Source organism: Thalassophryne amazonica, chromosome 4, assembly GCF_902500255.1.
Source record: "Thalassophryne amazonica chromosome 4, fThaAma1.1, whole genome shotgun sequence".
Classification (NCBI taxonomy): Eukaryota; Metazoa; Chordata; class Actinopteri; order Batrachoidiformes; family Batrachoididae; genus Thalassophryne; species Thalassophryne amazonica.
In genome coordinates, this window is record NC_047106.1 from 2,041,700 (window position 1) to 2,064,697 (window position 22,998).

The 22,998-nt window shown below is 43.0% G+C and overlaps 1 protein-coding gene across 1 annotated transcript in view; it reads left to right on the forward strand.

Moving 5' to 3' along the window:
• Positions 1 to 18,995, forward strand: part of rnpepl1 (arginyl aminopeptidase like 1) — a 45,200-nt gene extending 26,205 nt beyond the window's left edge. Inside the window, exons 6-11 of the mRNA XM_034169018.1 lie at positions 14,477 to 14,590; positions 15,041 to 15,153; positions 15,236 to 15,344; positions 15,562 to 15,789; positions 17,634 to 17,776; positions 17,870 to 18,995. Of these exons, the coding sequence (XP_034024909.1) occupies positions 14,477 to 14,590; positions 15,041 to 15,153; positions 15,236 to 15,344; positions 15,562 to 15,789; positions 17,634 to 17,776; positions 17,870 to 18,184 (1,022 nt within the window). The 3' untranslated portion in view covers positions 18,185 to 18,995. The remainder of the gene's footprint in view (positions 1 to 14,476; positions 14,591 to 15,040; positions 15,154 to 15,235; positions 15,345 to 15,561; positions 15,790 to 17,633; positions 17,777 to 17,869) is intronic.
• Positions 18,996 to 22,998: the final 4,003 nt, after the last annotated feature.

Genomic DNA, 22,998 nt, shown 5'->3' on the forward strand with positions numbered 1-22,998 from the left:
TCAGGCATCTGGTAAGGATGCTTCCTGGGTGCCTCCCAAGGAGGTGTTCCAGGTACATCCATCTGGGAGGAGACCCCGGGGAAGACCCTGGACTAGGTGGAGAGATTATATCTCCACACTGGCCTGGGAACGCCTCAGGATCCCCCAGTCAGAGATGGTCAATGTGGCCCGGGAAAGGGAAGTCTGGGGTCCCCTGCTGGAGCTGTTGCCCCAGTGACCCGAACCCAGATCAGTGGTTGAAGATCAGTGATGAGTGAGATTGATTAATCTTTATCAGGGCACCACCTATAATTTAAGCTATAGGAACTTTAATTTAAACATTATTAATTAATCAGTATCAAATCAATCAGTGTCAGATATGAAAGTTGTAACTTCTACGATAAGATTGACTAAAAATTTCCATCTGAACACAATGAACCACAGTAGGAATATTTACATTTTATTTATACATATACAAGAAAAATGAACAGTTTATTGGCGTTTTGAGTCTATGAACAGTGATTAAATGAGTTTATTGTGGACACATTTGTTACTCATGAGACATTGAAAGAAAGTAGTGAAATAAAGATTAAGGAATTAAGTAAATAATTTAATTAAAGCCACCTTGCATCCATTGACAACAAAAACCTTTAACGGGTCACTTAGCTGGTCCCTTAAAGAGGTGGTTTGGATGAGCCATCTGTCCGATTCCTTTGTGGTAGGCCTTTTTGACCTAAGGTCGCTTAGGTCTGGGGTTGAACCACTGGTTTTCCCAGGTGATCCCAAGGCACTGTCGGCATCAGTTGGTTTGCCGGCAGGCTGGCTGTTTGCTTCTTCTGCAGGCAGGTCCGTTGTAGCTCTACCAAAGGGGTGAAAGTGCTTGTTGAAAATTGTTTCTGGTGGCTTCCAAAAATTTGTGGAGCCGGATTAAAAGTCTTTCTGAAAAACACCTCCGTTGGAAGCCTTAAGGACAAGTTGGAACATGTCCAGCTGTTAAACAATTTCTCATATACTCACTCCACTGAAAGCCATCAAAAGCCGCCTGGATTTTACAAATGGTTATCAACACGGAGGTGTTTTTCCTGTGCCACCGCACCGCGCCGGCTGCGTCCCGACGCGCGGACCCGTCCGCACGTCTTTCATTAAAAAAAATCTCCTTTAACAGTGGAATATCCAGATAAAATGCTGAAACCAACTTTTTCTGAAACTTCTCTGTTCTCTCACGACGTCCTGGATCAATAGAGCCTGAAATGTGGAGGTTTTCAGCTTGAAACAGGCTGACGACGGCGCCTGAGAGCGCTGCGCGACGTCTCACACTGTGGGAAGTCCTTAAAGCGACAGTATCACCTCAAAATCTCTCATCAGCCGTTAAAATTTTCACCGAAAACCAGCTTAATTTTTCGAACCGTGTCCACTTCGATGTGTCTCACAGGTTTAGAAAAAATTTTGATCAAACAAAGCGCCAGTCTCTCAGCAACTTCTCAGACAAAGGAATTCCGACGAGGGGCTGGACGACTCCTCCCACAAGGAGTGCTCACAGGCGAATGACGTCACCGACAGGCGTGGAAAAACTCACGCATGCGCACGAGGGTTCAAGCATGTCTGACGTAAAAACATATGAATGAAATCCATATAGTTTTTGAAAAAAATAAAAAGGACCTATACTTTATTGACAGACCTCGTATATGCAAAGCCTTTGCTTGAATAAACAAACAAGAGAACATTATACTTTAATATGTAGATAGGGTAATTGTTCTTTGGGTCTGTCCTGAATCAACAAGACTGTTATTACAAAAAGATAATTTATTGAATTTCATGTGGAGTTAATCATACCAGATCTGGTGTTCTCACTGTCCCAAGGTCACGTGGGAACTTGTTCAGGAAAGCAACCTCGAACACAGTTTACAGTGAAGCTTTATAGACATCCATTGACATCATTGATAAAGAAGTGATCCTCCCATGTGTGTGCTTACGTGATCAAAAACTGCCATGTCATGTTTAGGCCATGTGGCTTACTAGGTCAAACTTTAAAGACATAAAAACAGGGCCTTGTGTTAGTGGAACTGTCTTTTCACGTGATAGATTAGATTAGACTAGATAAGCCTTTATTCATCCCTCAATGGGGAAATTTCAGATTTCCACACTCACATAACAAAGATCACACAAATCACATAACATAATGAAAGCCGCTTAGCTTTTACAAGATACATGAATATCTTAACAAGAGTATAGTAACTTACAGTTGTATGTAAAGGTTTGGGCGCCCCTGATGATTTCCATGATTTTCCTTTATGGCCCGGTCACACGGCACTTAACGAAGTGCAGTGAAGCCCAAACGAAACAAAAAATCTGGACTTTCATTGGCATTGTTTAACCTTCGCTCAGCTTCATTCCTGCAGCTGGTGTTTTGTCAGGATTTTTAAACTGTTGAAAAAATTTAACAAATGCTACCGAAAACCTCAATTTGTCCGTATTGCATTTTGCTGTTGTTCTTGATAGTTTTTAATCATTTGCTTAGTTTTTGTAACGTTAGTGTTTAGTTTAACCGGCTGAATGTTTTCACACAGTGCAGAAGCCGGTTTGTGAGCGCTGAGGCTGCTGCTGTGTTCATGTACCATCGGAAATTACAGGGCAAACTCAGCCTGTTGGCGTGGATTTTTTTTTTTTTTTTTTTTTAATGTGGGTGGGGCGTCAGCTTCACTGGGCTCAGGCACCTTATATAGGGAAGAATTAATCTTTTGTGTGGATGCAATTAATTATTTTGCCACAAGCAACTGCTGAATTTGAAACAACAAAAAAGTTGTGTAATTTCCGACAGTACATGAACGCAGCGGCAGCAGCAGCTGCTGCATGCGCTTATTTTTATTAAATATAACAATATGAGAGTAGGAATGACAATCCAGCCCATATGTACATGTGGCAACAAGTAGATGATTCAGATGATTATATAAGAGCTGTTCTGGAAGGCAGAATTCACGTTGTGGATCAGCTGCAGCTGGTGGAAATAACCGCACATGGGGAGTCAATACGCGGCGTTCACACGGACTGATCAGTTTACTGCTCTGATATATTCAATCATCTTTACACTTATTTTTATTCCCCCTTTTGACAGTCTTCTGTTATTAATATATATATATGGCTTAGTAACGTAATACATTGATACAGCAGTGACCACAGCACACCAGAGTTTTTTTTTTTTCTTTTTCTTTTTTTATTGGAATAAGACGTAGCACATCAGACAGTGAGAATTCTGATAATGAGGACATGATCCATCTTTTGTTCTGGACAAGTAACCAAAGCAGGTGGGTCCACCACCGACATGCGAACAGATCTCCACAGCTTCTGTTTGCAGTTTGTCCAGGACTCAGGCGCTATGAGCTTCGTCCCAGCACCGAGTCCTGGAACTCAAGAGATGCAGACACACACTGCTCCAGCTGTGGCTCCAGGCACATTTTGTTTAAAGATGGAGATCAACATTAGCTTCGGTTTCATTTTGTTCTTTCGTCCCATGTGCGCTCTTGGTTCACACACAGGCTGTTTGGTGATAAAGCTCATTTGTCCATCTTTCCTCAACAAATTGTAATTTTTTTTTTTACTTTTTTCCCCTTTCTTCGTCATGTGCCATGTGACTGGGCCATTATAAATCATTGATTGTTTGGATCAGCAATTTCAGTTAAATATATCATATAGCAGACAAACACAGTAATATTTGAGAAGTGAAATAAAGTTTATAGGATTTACAGAAAGTGTGCAAGAATTCTTTAAACAAAATTAGATAGGTGCATAAATTTGGGCACCCCAACAGAAAAAAATACACCAATATTTAGTAGATCCTCCTTTTGCAGAAATAACTCTAAACGCTTCCTATAGCTTCCAGTGAGAGTCTGGATTCTGGTTGAAAGTATTTTGGACCATTCTTCTTTACAAAACATCTCAGGTTTGTTGGTTTCTGAGCATGGACAGCCCGCTTAAAATCACACCACAGATTCTCAATAATATTCAGGTCTGGGGACTGAGATGGTCATTCCAGAAGGTTGTACTTGTTCCCCTGCATGAATGCCTTAGTAGATTTTGAGCAGTGTTTAGGGTTGTTGTCTTGTTGAAAGATCCAGCCCCGGCGCAACTTCAACTTTGTCACTGATTCATGAACATTGTTCTCAAGAATCTGCTGATATTGACTGGAATCCATGTGACCCTCAACTTTAACAAGATTCCCAGTACCTGCACTGGCCACACAGCCCCACAGCATAATGGAATCACCTCCAAATTTTACTGTAGGTAGCAAGTGTTTTTTCTTGGAATGCTGTGTTCTTTTTCAGCCATGCATACCACCCCTTGTTATGTCCAAATAACTTCATTTTAGTTTAATCAGTCCACAGCACCTTATTCCAAAATGAAGCTGGCTTGTCGAGCAGGTCTTTGGGGTTGACTATGACTGTTCTCACCATCTTTCGCTTCAGCTTATCTGAGATTTTTCTTGGCCTGCCACTTTGGGCCTTAACTAGTACTGTGCCTGTGGTCTTCCATTTCCTCACTATGTTCCTCAAAGTGGAAACTGGCAGCTGAAATCTCTGAGATAGCTTTTTGTATCCTTCCCCTAAACCATGATGTTGAACAATCTTTGTTTTCAGGTAATTTGAGAGTTGTTTAGAGGCTCCCATGTTGCCACTCATTAGAAGAGATGCAAAGAGGGGAAACATTTGCAAATGGCCACCTTAAATACCCTTTCTCATGATTGGAATCACCTGTGCTACCATCGGCATTAACACTTGTCCGATTGTCCGGGACAAGTGTAAAATGTGATTGGACAAGCAATAGCTGTAAATCGTTGTCCGACCGGAGAAGTTGTTTTCTCATTTATATCATGTCTTGTCTCGCACTTCGCAAGAAAGCGTCTTCGGTTTTTCCCACAACTCTCCACGCAGCAGACAGTCGGAATACGTAATATCACAGGGTTCTCCCCAGACAATGGAACAACGGCGCAGCGCCACAGTGTTATGACAGCGCCGTCACACTCTGCTCTGCTATCAGGTAGTTTTTTAAATCCAGCCAGGCTGTTTGTGCTGAACTGCCTGCCAGATTTAGCTCTTGTTCAAACAATACAATTAGGGGTTATATTGTTTTTTTTGTTTTTTTTTTAAATAAGTATGCAATTCCACTCAAAAATGTTGAAAAAAAAGCTAAACTGTCAACATGACAGAAAAAGCTCAGCACAGGTACAGTGTGTCATTTTTAAAGAAGAGAGCAAACGTTATGTCCATCAAACATTAATGTGTTTTTAAACTTTTCAATGTCATTTATTTTCTTAACATAGACAGAAAAATGCAAAAGAGAACTTTGATATTACAACGCAAGTGTAATTTTTTTGTCTATTATTCTTGCTTTCAATGCATCTAAAACCAGTCAAAATGACTTGCAACGCACCGCCTCGGGCGATAATTGCCAACAGCACTGCTATACTAAACATTTCTGGGGAGAACCCTGTATCATGTGTGCACAAGACCACTGTATGGAGTGTGCGTTCGTAGCATCTGCTTGGAAGATGCTGTGGTGGGAAACATTAGAAAACGAACATCGCATCGATTAACACGCCTTTTGAAAAATATATTGAACAGAATGTCTTTTCTAAACCCTCCGAAACCGGACCAGACACCAGGGAAAACACCAGTCAAATGCAAAGCATCAACCCCTGCAAGTGTAGAAGCTTCAAAGAAGAGGTATGAAGAGAAAGGAAGAGAGAGGAAGTTTATGAGGAGCTGGACACAGGATTATCCATGACTGAGGCACAAGGAAGAGGACAACACAATATACTGCCATGTCTGTGGGGATTTTCCTTCAATTGTGGACCAGTAAGTCATTTTTTATTTTGAAATAAAATAATTTGATTTGCTTTATAAAATACATACTGGCAAATGATCATGCATTGAACAGTGATGAATTCACAAAACACACAGGAGAGAACCAGCTTTTCCTATAGGACAAGTAAACCACCAGGGTTACTTGTCCTATAGGAAAAGTACACTAAAAAGCTTAATGTCAGTGCCTGCTGTGTAAGGAGGTCAAGGGTCATTGAGCTTACCAAACCAAATTTGTGTTCCAGTAATTAGTGCTAAATGTATTCAAATCAATAAAATGACAAGGACGCCCAAATTTATGCACCTGGCTAATTTTGTTTAAATAATTATTGCACACTTTCTGTAAATCCTATAAACTTCATTTCACTTCTCAAATATCACTGTGTTTGTCTGCTATATGAAATTCAACTGAAATTTCTGATCCAAACAACCAGTGACTTATAAAGGAAAATCATGAAAATTATCAGGGGGGCCCAAACATTTGCATACAAATGTACTGTGTAAGTAGCTCATTATCCAATCATGTGCCAATCCCAAAGCAATAGCAAAGTATGATCTGTAGCAGGGATGGAAAATTATTTTTTGCAAAGGGCCAAATGAGAAACAGAAAATATTGTGGAGGGCCAAGCCAAAAGGGTAAACTTAAGCCTGCACAATAATAATTTCATTCCTATGTAAAAAGGAGTAAATAGCATTGTTTTGACAAACTAGATGTTATGATTAGGCAATGAAAAAAAGAGTTTACCTTACAAAAATTGAATTTATTCAAATTTTACAAGACAATTGTCAGAATCGCCTTTATTGTCATTGTAATTTACATTGCAACGAGATTTGAGTACAACTCTAAAAGGTACTTTTTGGAGGTACAAGTGATTATTAACCAAATTAACAGATGATAATTAACAAAATAAATAAATATACATTTTACTTTTAGTTGTACATAGACAAAATATAACAGAAGAATTATGTATAACTGTGGAATGATATTGCATGGGAAACTATTGCACATGGTTTACAGATATTGCACAAGAAATTTTGAAAAGTGCGGATTCATGTGGTTTATTGTTCAGTGCAGTGATCGCTCTGGGGAGAAAGCTGTCCCTGAGTCTGTTTGTCCTAGTTTGTCCAGGACACAGCCTTGAGGGGAACCGGTGCTGAGTGTGATGGTGGAGGAAAGGTGGGGGCCAAGTTTCACGGACTGTGGGCGGTCTGTGAGGAAGTCCTTGACCCACTGGCAGATGGGGGTGGAGATGCCCAGGTGTGTCAGTTTCTGGACCAGGATCTCCGGGATGATGTGGTTGAAGGATGAGCTGAAGTCCAGGAAGAACATCCTCACATAGCTCCTCTGGTGCTCCAGGTGGCTCAGCACGGTGTGGAGAGCTGTGGTGATAGCATCCTCTGTGGAGCGGTTTGCCCTGTAGGCAAACTGGTGGGGGTCCAGAGTGGGAGGCAGACAGGCCCTGATGTGCTGAGAGACCAGTCTTTCAAAACACTTCATGACCACAGGTGTAAGTGCCACAGGCCTGTAGTCATTCATGCTCTCCACTCTCCGCTGACTTCTTTGGGACTGGAATGATGGTGGAGGATTTGAGGCAGAGTGGAATGATGGCCTGTGACAGGGACAGGTTGAAGATGCAGGCGAAAACTCCAGCCAGTTGGTCAGCACACGCTTTGAGTACCCTTCCAGGTACGCCGTCGGGGCCGGCCGCCTTCCTGTGATTCACCTTCAGCACACGTCTCACTTCGTGTTCCTGAAGTGTTAGTGTGCTAGTGCTGGAGGGTGGTGGGTGTGGAGTTGCTGCTGGACTGTCTGCTTCGAAGCGGGCAAAGAAGCGGTTCAACTCCTCTGCCAGCAAGGTATCAGTTCTAGCACTATCCGGGTTACTGCTTCTGGAGTTAGTTATATGATTTATTCCCTGCCACATCTTTCTGGGGTCATTCACAGTGAAGTGGTCCTCTGTCTTTTTCTTGTAGGCAGCCTTGGCCTCACTGATGCCTCTGTTCAGGTCGGACCCGGCCGCGCTGTACAGGGCCCTGTCCACTGATTTAAAGGCAGTGTTGGGGCTTTTTAATAGGGACTGGACTGCGCTGTTCATCCAGGGCTTCTGGTTTGGAAAAACAGAAATAGTGAACAAAATATGAAACATTTCTGACTCATTACATTTGTGATCATTTTCAGTCACAGTGACCCCAAAATGCATTTTGAGTTGAATATACTGTTGAAACTGAAACTTACTGTTGGAACAAGGAGATTCTTAGCTTTCATCACATCAGTTGTCATTGTAAACCAGATATGAAAGACAAGTCACAATACCATTGTCACTGAACTGAAAAAAGAGAAAAAGTGTCCCAGTACACTAGTTCTTAGGTCTTTGCATGACTACATTTGTATTTTCCACATTTTAGTGTTTTTCAATTCTTTTTTCTTGCTCAGTGAGAGAAATCTGGTCTCTGTTGATCTTTAACAAGTGTATCAAAGTCGGACTGAATGTCTGAGGTGGAGCTGTGAAGCCGACAGATGATCATCAGTGAGAGACGACCTGCACCTGGATTTATTAAACTTCATCAAAATTCAGCATTCAGCATCCACCTTTGTGGCATGAGTGGACATTTTTGAGGAGCGGTGCATATTGATTGGCTTAATCATTTCCAAGAACAAATAAAAAAAAAAAAACGGGCTTCAAAATAAAAGCAGCGCGGTTTTAGTTCAGTCATAAAGGTGTGGTCACACGACGACAGCAGAACAAAGGAAAAAAGTCACAAATGATCTGCACCTTCCCCATCACCAAAAAGTCTGCGCACCAAGAGCGCATGAGTGTGAAAACAAAACATTCATCATCACGGCAGCGAAAGTGGATATAAAACCAAACAGTCTCCATCGCTGGATCCATGGACAGTTCCCCATGGATCACGCGAACGCGCCATGCCAGGCTGTGTGGCATGGGGCAATCGCTCTGTGCCAGGCTCTGCTATTATGTGATGGCACCATGCCAGGCTGTGTGGCGAACGTGATGGCACTGTGCCAGGCTGTGTGGCATACATTACGTGATGGCTCAGTACCAGGCTGTGTGGCGCTCCGTGCCAGGCTCTGCTATGCTCCAGAGGACACACACATGCAGCCAAAACAGCTTGGGAGGTGGACGAGGTCACGTGCAACACTAACGTGATACAACAGTAAATATTCTTTAATTTCCAGGTATTTGCGGGCCGGTCCGAGTCAGCCAAAGGGCCAGATATGGCCTGCGGGCCATAAAATGCCCAGGTGTAATCTGTAGTATCAAATGCTTTCTATAAATAAAAAAACTCAACAGTATATTCCTTATTTTGATTGCGTTAGTAATTTGTTCAACAAAATCAATTACAGCCAATGAAGTAGTGTGATGCTTTCTAAAACCATATTGCTGCTTGCTAAGTATATGTTTACTTGTGAAATCATTTAACTGCTTTACAAATACCTTTTCCAAAATTTTTGAAAATTGTGGTACGAGTGAGATTGGCCTATAATTTGAAAAAAAAAAAAAAACATATTTGTCAAGAAGCTCCCCCTCTAGCTGCCACCTTATCGTGGTGGGGGAGTTTGCGTACCCAGATGATCCTAGGAGCTATGTTGTCGTGGGCTTTGTGCCCCTTGTAGGGTCTCCCAAGGCAAACAGGTCCTAGGTGATGGGTCAGACTAAGGGCAGTTCAGAAGCTCCCATGACCAGTAAAAAATCAAGGACCAAGACGTCGCTCGGTATTGTGGAGCCGGGACCCCACCCTGGAGCCAGGCCTGGGTTTGGGGCTCGCGCGCGAGCGCCTGGTGGTTGGGCCTTAGCTCGAAAGAGCGACGTGGGTTCACCACCTACAGAGGGTGCCATGGGGGTTGGGTGCAGAGAGGATTGGGTGGCGGTCGAGGGCGGGTGGCCCGGCGGCCCGGGCCACGCTCACAGCCCCTGGCTGTTGGGACGTGGAATGTCACCTCACTGGGGGGGAAGGAGCCTGAGCTTGTGCGGGAGGTTGAGAGATACCGACTAGAGATAGTCAGGCTCACCTCCACGCACAGCTTGGGCTCTGGTACTCAACTCCTGGAGAGGGGCTGGACGCTCCACTTTTCTGGCGTTGCCCACGGCGAGAGGCAGAGAGCTGGGGTCGCATTGCTTATTGCTCCACAGCTCAGTCACCATGTGTTGGAGTTCACTCTGGTGAACGAGAGGGTCGCGTCCCTACACCTTCAGGTCGGGGACAGGTCTCTCACTGTTGTCTCGGCCTACGGGCCGAGCGGCAGTGCAGAGTACTCGACCTTCTTGGAGTCCCTGGTACTAGATAGTGTTCCGACTGGGGACTCCATTGTTCTCCTGGGGGATTTCAACGCCCACATGGACGGCGACAGTGAGACCTGGATGGGGGTGATCGGGAAGCACGGCCTCCCCGATCTGAACCCAAGTGGTGTTCAGTTGTTGGACTTCTGTGCTAGTCACAGTTTGTCCATCACGAACACCATGTTACAGCACAAGGGTGTCCATAAGTGCACGTGGCACCAGGGCACTCTGAGCCGGAGGTCGATGATTGACTTTGTAGTCATATCATTTGACCTTCGGCCACGTGTCTCGGACACTCGAGTGAAGAGAGGGGCAGAGCTGTCGACCGATCACCACCTGGTGGTGAGTTGGATCTGCTGGGAGGGGAGGAAGCCCGTCAGACCTGGCAGGCCCAAATGTATCGTAAGGGTCTGCTGGGAATGACTGGCGGAACCCTCCGTCAGCGAGGTCTTCAACTCCCACCTCTGGGAGAACTTCTCCCAGATCCCGGGGGAGGTTGGAGACATGAAGTCCGAGTGGGCCATGTGGATTTTGTGTCTCCAGTTATACAGCTTCATGATGAAGAGGATTTTATTAAAAAGAAGACCTGAAAGTTCAGGTACACCCAGAAGGTACATCTGAGATGCAAACCTAGATTTAATGTTTTGGTGAATGAAAACCCTCCTCTGACCCTTTAACCCTAACAACTAAATGATGACTCCAGGAAACTCGGCTGGCAGACAGCGGTACCATCAATGAAGCAACTTCAATTTCAATTCAATTTTCAATTTATTTTCATTTATATAGCACCAAATCACAACAAAGTTGCCTCAAGGCGCTTCACACAGGTAAGGTCTAACCTTACTAACCCCCAGATCAACAGTGGTGAGAAAAAACTCCCTCTGAGGAAGAAACCTCAAGCAGACCAGACTCAAAGGGGTGACCCTCTGCTTGAGCCATGATACAGACAAATTACAGAAACAATTCACAAAACGAACATACAGGAAATGCTGTTGGTGCACAGGACAGGAGGGTCCTGTGCACCAACTTGCATCGCTTCGCTTCTGCATCATCTTGGCTTTAATTTACATCAAGTTGTAGAGATTTACTTTCAGTTTGAATCTAAATTTTAGAAATTTTTATATTGAGAAGCCTGATTTACTTTTTGTATTTGAAATGACATAAACAAATTAAAATGTGTGAAATACCAAGGGGCTGAATACTTTTGCAAGCCACTGCATCTTAGTGACAGATATCTGAACAACAATCATTTCCATATAAATTCAGCATTATTTCATGATAAAAGACGGAGAAAGCGATCCGAGCACCGCAGCCAGAGGAGCTGCGGGTGCTGTGTTCACTGTGCCTCCGTCATTTCAAAGTGCCAGTCGTGACTCGCCGATTATCACTTCATTTTTGCTTAAAACTGACTTTAGAATGATTAAAGAGGTTTTACTTTGTCATCTGATGGCTAATGGTCACATTATTCCCTTTGATCACTTTGGGTGGAAAGAGTCTGTCTCAGATGAGCTGCTGTGGTCCCAAATGATGCATGCGCAGTGAAGGCAGGGCGGGACAATTTTTTTGCGGGGGGGGATCCGGTCTGCGACGCTGGATAATAATTACTGCTTTCGACTTTTTGTCTTTTCTTGAAATTTAATGTCAGTCTGCAATATCACCACTATTAATGCGGATGTCCTTGGAAGAAAAAACTGAATGACCTGTTGCTCCAGGGAGTGAATTTCTCCCGGTGTGTCCTCTTCAACACAGGTGCCGCTGCCCACAGCTAGCAGCCCTGGCATATGTCCAATGTTTAATATTTAGTCCTAATCAATTACATCCTCCATCCTAATGTGTTGCTCCAGTTCATCCACACAGTTTTCCAGTATTCTAATTTTATTCTCTTTCTCCTCTTAAGATCAAAAACCTCCTTCAATAATAGAAGCAATTCAGTTTGTTTTTTCACCACAGCACTGAGTTCCTCAGGCATTAAATTCAAGGATAGTTTGATCTGAAATTGCAATTTGATCTGAAACTGTGCACAGTGCAAAGCGTACACTGTGCACAATTTCTTCAATCACAGCCACATAAGCCCATAACTTCTCCTGGGTTGTCTGGGTGTCTTGGTGGCTTTCCTCACTCTTTTCCTTTTTGCACAGTCACTCAGTTTTTGAAAACTGTCTACTCCACACAGATTTACCATAAAGTGCCATACTGTTTGTATTTCTTTGTAATTGATGTAAATAAAGTCCAAGACATATTCAGTGGCAGCTTTACCATCAGAGAGCCTCGACCACAACCACCACAAAAGAATCCAAGCTGTCACTGATGTTAAAGGGGGCAACACACAGTATTAAGAACAGGGGTATGTAAACTTTTGATCAGGGTCATTTGGGTAGTTTGTGTTGTCATTATGATTTCAAACGCGTAAACACAGTTGCTTGACAATAAATGGCTTCACCCAACCACTAACCATGAGTGGGAAAAAAAAAAAGCATTTGTGTTGTCATTCATATTCTCTGAAAAATGGTCAAAAAAAAACTTCTGCCAGGGTATTTAAACTTTTGAGCACAATGGTATGTGACTATATCTCATGTCATGTTCCTTAGTCTGTCTTCCCTTCTGCAGCATCAGCAAGATGGGATGCAGTGTTGGGAGCTCTGGCCACAGGAATACATTTAACATCAGCCAGCATCTGTAACCTGACTTTGCAGGTGATAGAATCCCCTATCACTAAAGCCCAGCATTTTGGCCTGGAGATAGGAGTAGAAGTCACCTGTGGGCTCAAAGAACTCACATCAGGCAAATCCAAGGGGGAGAACCAGGTCACAGTTCGCAGTGGCAAGTGTGATCGGGATACTGCAACTGAGCACCAAGCCCTACGTGACTTTCTCGGCCTAACCACAGTCCGAAAGCCGTCATCCACAGCCGACATTTCTAAGCTGATGCTAATGGGCTCGCTAGCCGGCCCAACACTAGCCTTGTCTGGAGTGCCCGTAACATCTAACTCCACTGAGCTGAGAAGCTGTTCTAACTTACAGACACGGCTGTCTAAGACAGCCACCCTATCTTCCAACATCACCCAGGATTTATGTAAAGTAGTGTACTTTGTGCACCAGAAAATACAATAATGTAGCCAATCTAGCACAAGCTAACCACTAATGAAAATGCTAACCACTCCTAAGATTCATACATACAGGAGTAAAATAATGAGCTAAAATTCACAGCAGTTACACTGAAAAACTAACAGAAGTATTAGACTGGTAGAAACAGTAATGAAAAACGGAGTGGGGGGGACATTGACCTAGCTCAAGCAAGCTAACTGCTAACAAATACTAACCGCTAGCGATTCACAACAGGTGGAATGTAGTTAAATAAGATTCACAGTAGATGCACTTAAAAACTAAAAGGACTGTTAAACAGAAATAAAAGAAATGGATACAACCGTGTAGAGATTAGAACAGCAAACAGTCCATCGGAAGCAAGTTGCCCATCATTACCCCGGGAGGGGAGGGGACCAGAAACTTGATGCCAACACATCTTTCTGGCGAGGTCACAAGTTCTCTCTGTCCATTTTTGTAACCTCTGAGTGCTTCAAATTATTGTATGTTATATTGTGCCAAATCACAACAAAGTTGCCTCAAAGCACTTCACACAGGTAAGGTCTAATCTTACCAACCCCCAGAGCAACAGTGGTAAGGAAAAACTCCCTCTGAGGAAGAAACCTCAAGCAAACCAGACTCAAAGGGGTGACCCTCTGCTTGGGCCATGATACAGACACAAATTGCAGAACAATTCACAAAACAAATATACAGGAAATGTTGCCGGTGCACAGGACCGTTTCTGAAACGGATACGACACCCATCTGTGGATAGAGCTGCACCTCAAACAGAGAGAAAAGAAAAAAACAGACTCAAGCATCAGTAAGACAAATACAGTGTAATTTGTCAACGTTAAGCAACAAGAAAAACAAGAAATAGTAAGGTGATCGCCGGCCACTTGCCCTAAACTTCACTAAAAGACCCAGAATTTATAGGTAAAGTTGAGGCCGTGACACAGAAACACAAGGGGGGAGGGGGTGGGGGGAGCATGCGTCCATGTGTGCAAGTGGTTCATATCAGTCTCTGTGCTCTCAGAGTGCTCTTGTTTTTTTATGTGAATGATGTGGGTTTGGTGTCGCTGTGTTCTCTGAGCACTTTGGCTCAGTTTCCTGTCTGTTGTTCACTTGACCTTCTCTGTCTGTCTGACGAAGACAAACAGACACATTTTGACCACAATAAGTGACACAGCTGCTGCCGTTACTGAGGCGTGTGGTAGAACCTCAGCCATCATCACCACCGTGTTCAAACTCTATCCCCCCTTCAGGTGTGGCGTTCACCTGCCTGGAAACCGTGGTGCGAATGGACGCCCTCCACAGACAGCTGCGTCTCCTCGGAGACAACAGTCCTGTCAGCAAACTGCAGGTCAAGTTTGACCAAGGTATCCTGAGGACTCCTGGTTTTTCTCTCTTCTGCTTTTCCTTAGTTTTGCTGTTGTTTGAATTTCCTGTTTTCTCGAATGTCTTCTACTTTTCTTTCTGCTCTTTTTGTTTCCACCTTTTATTGTTGATTTTAGTCACATTTGCTTTTTTTTATCGTCCTTCTCTCATTACAACTTTGTTTCCTTTTCTTTCATCTCCCACTTTCTCATGTTTCCTCCTCTTTTGTTTCTGCCAAACACTTTTAAACTTTGTTTTTTTTTTTTTTTTTTTTTTTTTTATAAATTCATGCTTCCTTGTTCCTTTATTTTTGGACCATTTCCTTTTCTTTTTTGCTGCCTCGTGGTTTTTGTTTCCTCCCGTGCTTCCTTGTCTGTTTCCTCCCCTGGTTTGTCTCCTCTCTTCTGTTCCTGTTTCCTTCCTCCTTTTACTACTCTTTTGGTCTCCTGCAGGAGTAAATCCCAGCACTCTTATGAACCTCTTCACTTATGAGAAGGGTTTCTGCTTCGTCTCGTACCTCTCTCAACTCTGTGGAGACGTCCAGCGCTTCGATGTATTCCTCAGGGTCAGTGAGCACACACAGACAGGTCAAAGGTCACAGCTGAAGCGGGGCCTGACTGTGACCTTTTTGTTGTGTGTATTTGCAGGACTTCATTTCAGAGTTTAAGTTCAGAAGTGTGACTGCTCAGGACCTCATTGACTTTTTTCTCGGTTACTTCCCTGAGCTGAAAGAAGCCGCTGTCGCCCACAGAGAAGGTGAGAGCGCCCCCCGCCGCAGACCTAGTTTGGATTTTAATTTTTATTCATTCCTGCTTTTAGGTTTGTTGAATAAAATTTTCACTCACATCTGTGTTGCAGAAAACATTTGATATGCTCTTAAATCTCTAAACTAATCAGGAAATCCGTGGGAGGCCCTGAATTCTGGAATAAAGTGTTGTTCTGTTAGCAGGATGTTTCTGTTGGTTCCCATTAGGTCTGGAGTTTGACCGCTGGCTAAACGGGTCCGGTCCGCCCCTTTATGAGCCGGACCTGTCAGCAGGCAGTGTTCTGATCACACCTGTCCAGGATTTGTGTGCGCTGTGGGGGGGGAACCAGCCCCCTGACCTTCAGGTTGTGTCGACTTTTGACCTTTCAACCTGGAGCACCTTCCAGACTGTTCTCTTCCTTGACCGAATGCTGGACAGCTGTCCCCTAGTTCACGGTATGCAGTACTAGATTACTACCACTATTACGACGACTACTACTACTATAATATTAGTGTTGCTGTTAACACAAATACAGAAACAGTTGCTGATTTTTCAGGAGGCCCCGCCCTCTGTGTCACTGCCCCTCGTTATAAAGTGGAAGAAGGTGATCTTGGATTCTGGTCTGAAATAACATCAAGTTGTGAAGAGGGGATTTTTTTTGTTGATGGTTATGGAAACGGTTTTGTCTTCTGTATCAGTGTGTCTGGATTTGTGATGGTCCTGCCTGGACTCGTCCATCAGAAGTGTCTCTGTCTGTGCTGAAAGTGTTGAACTCGTAGAAACAATCACTGATCTCAGCAGGGACCTTCATGTCTCCGATGAGATCCAGAGGTGTCTGGGAGGAACTTATGGATGTTTGATGATGCTGATATCGTTGGAGGAGAATGAAGGTCCTGTCTGGAATCCAAGGCGATTCTGTGGTATAGTGGATGCAGTGAGAGTCTGATTTCAACTTCAGACACTGAGACTGAGTCAGACTGTGAGCAGTCCAGCTGTGTCAGATTCAGCAGTTAAAAAATCCCCACTTAGCTCCAGTTCATTTATTTTTGAAATGTTTTGTTCCTGTGTCATGCAAAATTATTTTAACCTGCACAGTATTTGTATTAATGAGCAGAAGCTAACAGGCTAATTGTTTTTGTACAAGGTGCAAAACACAGGTAAACTGGTTCTTTTGGCCGCTGAACACACACTCGTAGGTGAGGTAAATGCTCAATATCATTAAGTGTTTGAAAACTGCACATTATTTATTACGTCCGCCAAGGACGTAATAAAATCATCAGTTTATTTATTTGTCTTTCTGTCTGTTAGCGAAATTACATCAAAACTACTGAACAGATTTTGACAAATGTTCACCACAGATAGATATTCAGCCACAGAGGAACCCATTAAATTTTGGAGTGATCTGAATCCGGGTTCTGGATCAAGAGTCACTTTATTCAAGCTTTGAAGGATTTCTTCAAAACTGCTTCACAGATTCTCTCCATATTTTCACCACAGATAGATATTAGGCCGTAGAAAACTCCACTGAATTGTGGAGGTGATCTGGATCCGGATTGGCGGACGTCAGAAATCTCTGATTGCTCTTGTTTATAGTGCAAACTGTGTGTTAGAGAGCAGAAGCTAATGTGTTTGTCCACAGAGCGAAGAAAGCATCCAACCTGTGAGGTGAAGCTCTACCTTCTGTATAAAACACTTCCTGGTCATGAAAGGAAGACGTACGCATTTTAAAATAAAATATGTTGGAAAACATTACGAATCCTGACAGAGTCTGTTGAAGGTTGACAATATATTTAATTATGTAAAGCAGACTGTTATGTGTCATGTGGACCTTAAGGGGGTGCCAAAGATTACAGAAGAGTAAAGACAGATGCTGTGGTTGTCTGGACACCCTAATGAGCATCACTGGGATGCCCTTGAGCAAGGCTTTATAACTCAGCTGGTCTATCATTGCGTTTCAGTTTTCCACAGATCAGACTAGTTTTGGAGCAGCTAAGAGGATGAAGCTGGTAAATAGTGTGTCACTTTTACTGTTTTAGTTACACAAGGACAGAATTCTGCAATTCTGAAAAACACTCAGAAAAGGAAAAATAAAGTCTGGAACTCTCTGAGTTCCTGCCTGCGTTTTTCTGGACTGACACCGTCAGAACAGGAAAAGAAACTGTTTTCTATTGACCAGACATCATTCCAGCAACTGTCAAGTTTCGGAAATGGACTGGAACTCGACTGCGACTCGGTACCAAGAGGTAGCTCTTGGTCTGTCTGTGTTCCTGGAATCTGATGGGGTTTGTGTCTGTTCCAGGTGTTATGGCAAGTCTCTCTGGCTGTTACTCAACTCTGTTTGGTGGACTGAATGCAGAGGTTCAAATCCGCTGGCTGCAGCTGGTTATCCGAAACTCCTTCTACCCCGAACTTCCCCAAGTCCGTGCCTTTCTCCACAAACACGTAAGCTCCTCAAATCCAGTCTGAGGCTGAGTCTTGTCTTTATTTGGCACTGAATAAACCTCTCAGCTGTTGGAAACTGTTGTCCTTCCACAGACATCCAGGATGTACACGGTGCCACTTTATGAGGACCTGGTTGCTGGTGTGATGAAGTGTGTTGCCGTGGAGATCTTCCACCAGACACAGTGCCGACTCCATCCTAATCTCAGACAGACATTACAGCAGATCCTCTTCCAAAGCAGTTCAGTGGCCACCAATGAGATAAGCTGCTCGCTCTCCACTGTACCTCCTCCTGCCACATCCTCGCCTCAGCCGGACACTGGTACAACCTCCCCGTCACCCTGCGCCATGGCAACATCTCCACCTGAACTCAGCTGCAGACAGTTAACAGAAATCTACACTTGTGACTAGTTGTGGGCTCTTTGCAACGTCCAGTTAAAATGGCTGCTGCAGACTATGACCAGCTGACACCTTGGTGTGATCAATGGTTCCCCATCAAGACAAATCCTCCAAAGCAACTGGACAAAGCAGGTTTTCGCCAGTGTGGTGCTGATCTGGTGCTTCTCAGTCCAGAACCTGGTCACTTAGAGAACTGAACCAGGTTTCAACCAACCACAATGTGCTTTTACCAGATTTTTGAGAAATTTTGGTCAAAATAACCAGATGGGATCAGTAACCAGGACTGAACATATTGTCAGGTTGACCAACTCAGCAACTTGTGGAGAGATTTTTGAATATCAAGATTCACACCAGCACCTGACTTTATGAAACAAGGTTCACTTCTTCACAAGTGAAGCCTCTCTTTGAATCTTTGCCCTTAGTTTTTATGCAGATCCACTCGGCAGTATTGTTGTGGTGGTAACAGTAACATCAGGTATTTGGGTACTGCGTTCACATGATGTGTCAGTCATGATTTCATCATTTCAAAGCTGTTTGAGTAAAAATTGCCACCAGCTTGGTTTCTAGCACAGGTTTGTTCAGAGTTCAGTGATATTCTTCGGAATGTAGACACAATGACAGCGTTATGTGACAACTGGCTTCCAGTAGTCATGACGACAGATTCCACCCCACACACACACACACACACACACACACACACACACACACACACACACACACACACACACACACACACACACACACACACACATTACCATAACCTTTGTCTCTTGTAACGTTCAAAGTGGCTCTTCCTGTACATGATGAGATCGGTGGTAGTGGGGAAAAGTGTTTCCATTGCAGGTTTGTGAAATACAGCTTTTTCAAATCACCGAAAAACTACCTCAAAAACATCTTTGTGATGCTTGAGGGTTTGTTTCTCAAAATACACGTGTTTCCATTAATTGTATTTTTTCAGATTGTACAATTTGGCGGGAAATGGAAATCCGCCTCCAGAAAGGTCAGGTGGTCCCAGGGGGCAGGGCAAATCACTGGTGTCGTCACTGGAAACAACTATTGAATACTTGTTGATGAAAAATTTATTTCATTGAAATGTTCATCTGATCTGAATGTCGCTTTGTGAAATTCTGTGAAATACTGGTGGCCAAGTGGTTGATGCGCTTGGTTTCAATGCAGAAGGTTCCGGGTTCAAATCCCACCCCTGCCACATTGGCGTAAAACCTGTGCCAATTCAACATGCAGATCCACCTTGGATTTGCTGTGGCGATCCCGAGTGCAAACAAGGGAGCAGCTGAAGGGACGTACAGTAGTGTTCAGAATAATAGTAGTGCTATGTGACTAAAAAGATTAATCCAGGTTTTGAGTATATTTCTTATTGTTACATGGGAAACAAGGTACCAGTAGATTGAGTAGATTCTCACAAATCCATCAAGACCAAGCATTCATGATATGCACACTCTTTAGTATTTAGTTGTATAACCACAGTTTTTCATGATTTCTTCACATCTGCGAGGCATTAATTTTGTTGGTTTGGAACCAAGATTTTGCTGGTTTACTAGTGTGCTTGGGGTCATTGTCTTGTTGAAACACCCATTTCAAGGGCTTGTCCTCTTCAGCATAAGGCAACATGACCTCTTCAAGTATTCTGACATATCCAAACTGATCCATCAATCAATCAATTTTATTTATATAGCGCCAAATCACAACAAACAGTTGCCCCAAGGCGCTTTATATTGTAAGGCAAGGCCATACAATAATTACAGAAAAACCCCAACGGTCAAAACGACCCCCTGTGAGCAAGCACTTGGCGACAGTGTGAAGGAAAAACTCCCTTTTAACAGGAAGAAACCTCCAGCAGAACCAGGCTCAGGGAGGGGCAGTCTTCTGCTGGGACTGGTTGGGGCTGAGGGAGAGAACCAGGAAAAAGACATGCTGTGGAGGGGAGCAGAGATCAATCACTAATGATTAAATGCAGAGTGGTGCATACAGAGCAAAAAGAGAAAGAAACACTCAGTGCATCATGGGAACCCCCCAGCAGTCTAAGTCTATAGCAGCATAACTAACGGATGGTTCAGGGTCACCTGATCCAGCCCTAACTATAAGCTTTAGCAAAAAGGAAAGTTTTAAGCCTAATCTTAAAAGTAGAGAGGGTGTCTGTCTCCCTGATCTGAATTGGGAGCTGGTTCCACAGGAGAGGAGCCTGAAAGCTGAAGGCTCTGCCTCCCATTCTAGTCTTACAAACCCTAGGAACTACAAGTAAGCCTGCAGTCTGAGAGCGAAGCGCTCTATTGGGGTGATATGGTACTATGAGGTCCCTAAGATAAGATGGGACCTGATTATTCAAAACCTTATAAGTAAGAAGAAGAATTTTAAATTCTATTCTAGAATTAACAGGAAGCCAATGAAGAGAGGCCAATATGGGTAAGATATGCTCTCTCCTTCTAGTCCCCGTTAGTACTCTAGCTGCAGCATTTTGAATTAACTGAAGGCTTTTCAGGGAACCTTTAGGACAACCTGATAATAATGAATTACAATAGTCCAGCCTAGAGGAAATAAATGCATGAATTAGTTTTTCAGCATCACTCTGAGACAAGACCTTTCTGATTTTAGAGATATTGCGTAAATGCAAAAAAGCAGTCCTACATATTTGTTTAATATGCGCTTTGAATGACATATCCTGATCAAAAATGACTCCAAGATTTCTCACAGTATTACTAGAGGTCAGGGTAATGCCATCCAGAGTAAGGATCTGGTTAGACACCATGTTTCTAAGATTTGTGGGGCCAAGTACAATAACTTCAGTTTTATCTGAGTTTAAAAGCAGGAAATTAGAGGTCATCCATGTCTTTATGTCTGTAAGACAATCCTGCAGTTTAGCTAATTGGTGTGTGTCCTCTGGCTTCATGGATAGATAAAGCTGGGTATCATCTGCGTAACAATGAAAATTTAAGCAATGCCGTCTAATAATACTGCCTAAGGGAAGCATGTATAAAGTGAATAAAATTGGTCCTAGCACAGAACCTTGTGGAACTCCATAATTAACGTTAGTCTGTGAAGAAGATTCCCCATTTACATGAACAAATTGTAATCTATTAGACAAATATGATTCAAACCACCGCAGCGCAGTGCCTTTAATACCTATGGCATGCTCTAATCTCTGTAATAAAATTTTATGGTCAACAGTATCAAAAGCAGCACTGAGGTCTAACAGAACAAGCACAGAGATGAGTCCACTGTCCGAGGCCATAAGAAGATCATTTGTAACCTTCACTAATGCTGTTTCTGTACTATGATGAATTCTAAAACCTGACTGAAACTCTTCAAATAGACCATTCCTCTGCAGATGATCAGTTAGCTGTTTTACAACTACCCTTTCAAGAATTTTTGAGAGAAAAGGAAGGTTGGAGATTGGCCTATAATTAGCTAAGATAGCTGGGTCAAGTGATGGCTTTTTAAGTAATGGTTTAATTACTGCCACCTTAAAAGCCTGTGGTACATAGCCAACTATCAAAGATAGATTGATCATATTTAAGATTGAAGCATTAAATAATGGTAGGGCTTCCTTGAGCAGCCTGGTAGGAATGGGGTCTAATAAACATGTTGATGGTTTGGATGAAGTAACTAATGAAAATAACTCAGACAGAACAATCGGAGAGAAAGAGTCTAACCAAATACCGGCATCACTGAAAGCAGCCAAAGATAACGATACGTCTTTGGGATGGTTATGAGTAATTTTTTCTCTAATAGTTAAAATTTTGTTAGCAAAGAAAGTCATGAAGTCATTACTAGTTAAAGTTAATGGAATACTCAGCTCAATAGAGCTCTGACTCTTTGTCAGCCTGGCTACAGTGCTGAAAAGAAACCTGGGGTTGTTCTTATTTTCTTCAATTAGTGATGAGTAGAAAGATGTCCTAGCTTTACAGAGGGCTTTTTTATAGAGCAACAGACTCTTTTTCCAGGCTAAGTGAAGATCTTCTAAATTAGTGAGACACCATTTCCTCTCCAACTTACGGGTTATCTGCTTTAAACTACAAGTTTGTGAGTTATACCACGGAGTCAGGCACTTCTGATTTAAAGCTCTCTTTTTTAGAGGAGCTACAGCATCCAAAGTTGTCTTCAATGAGGATGTAAAACTATTGACGAGATACTCTATCTCACTTACAGAGTTTAGGTAGCTACTCTGCACTGTGTTGGTATATGGCATTAGAGAACATAAAGAAGGAATCATATCCTTAAACCTAGTTACAGCGCTTTCTGAAAGACTTCTAGTGTAATGAAACTTATTCCCCACTGCTGGGTAGTCCATCAGAGTAAATGTAAATGTTATTAAGAAATGATCAGACAGAAGGGAGTTTTCAGGGAATACTGTTAAGTCTTCTATTTCCATACCATAAGTCAGAACAAGATATGATTAAAGTGGTGGGTGGACTCATTTACTTTTTGAGCAAAGCCGATAGAGTCTAATAATAGATTAAATGCAGTGTTGAGGCTGTCATTCTCAGCATCTGTGTGGATGTTAAAATCGCCCACTATAATTATCTTATCTGAGCTAAGCACTAAGTCAGACAAAAGGTCTGAAAATTCACAGAGAAACTCACAGTAACGACCAGGTGGACGATAGATAATAACAAATAAAACTGGTTTTTGGGACTTCCAATTTGGATGGACAAGACTAAGAGAAGCTTTCAAATGAATTAAAGCTCTGTCTGGGTTTTTGATTAATTAATAAGCTGGAATGGAAGATTGCTGCTAATCCTCCGCCCCGGCCCGTGCTTCGAGCATTCTGACAGTTAGTGTGACTCGGGGGTGTTGACTCATTTAAACTA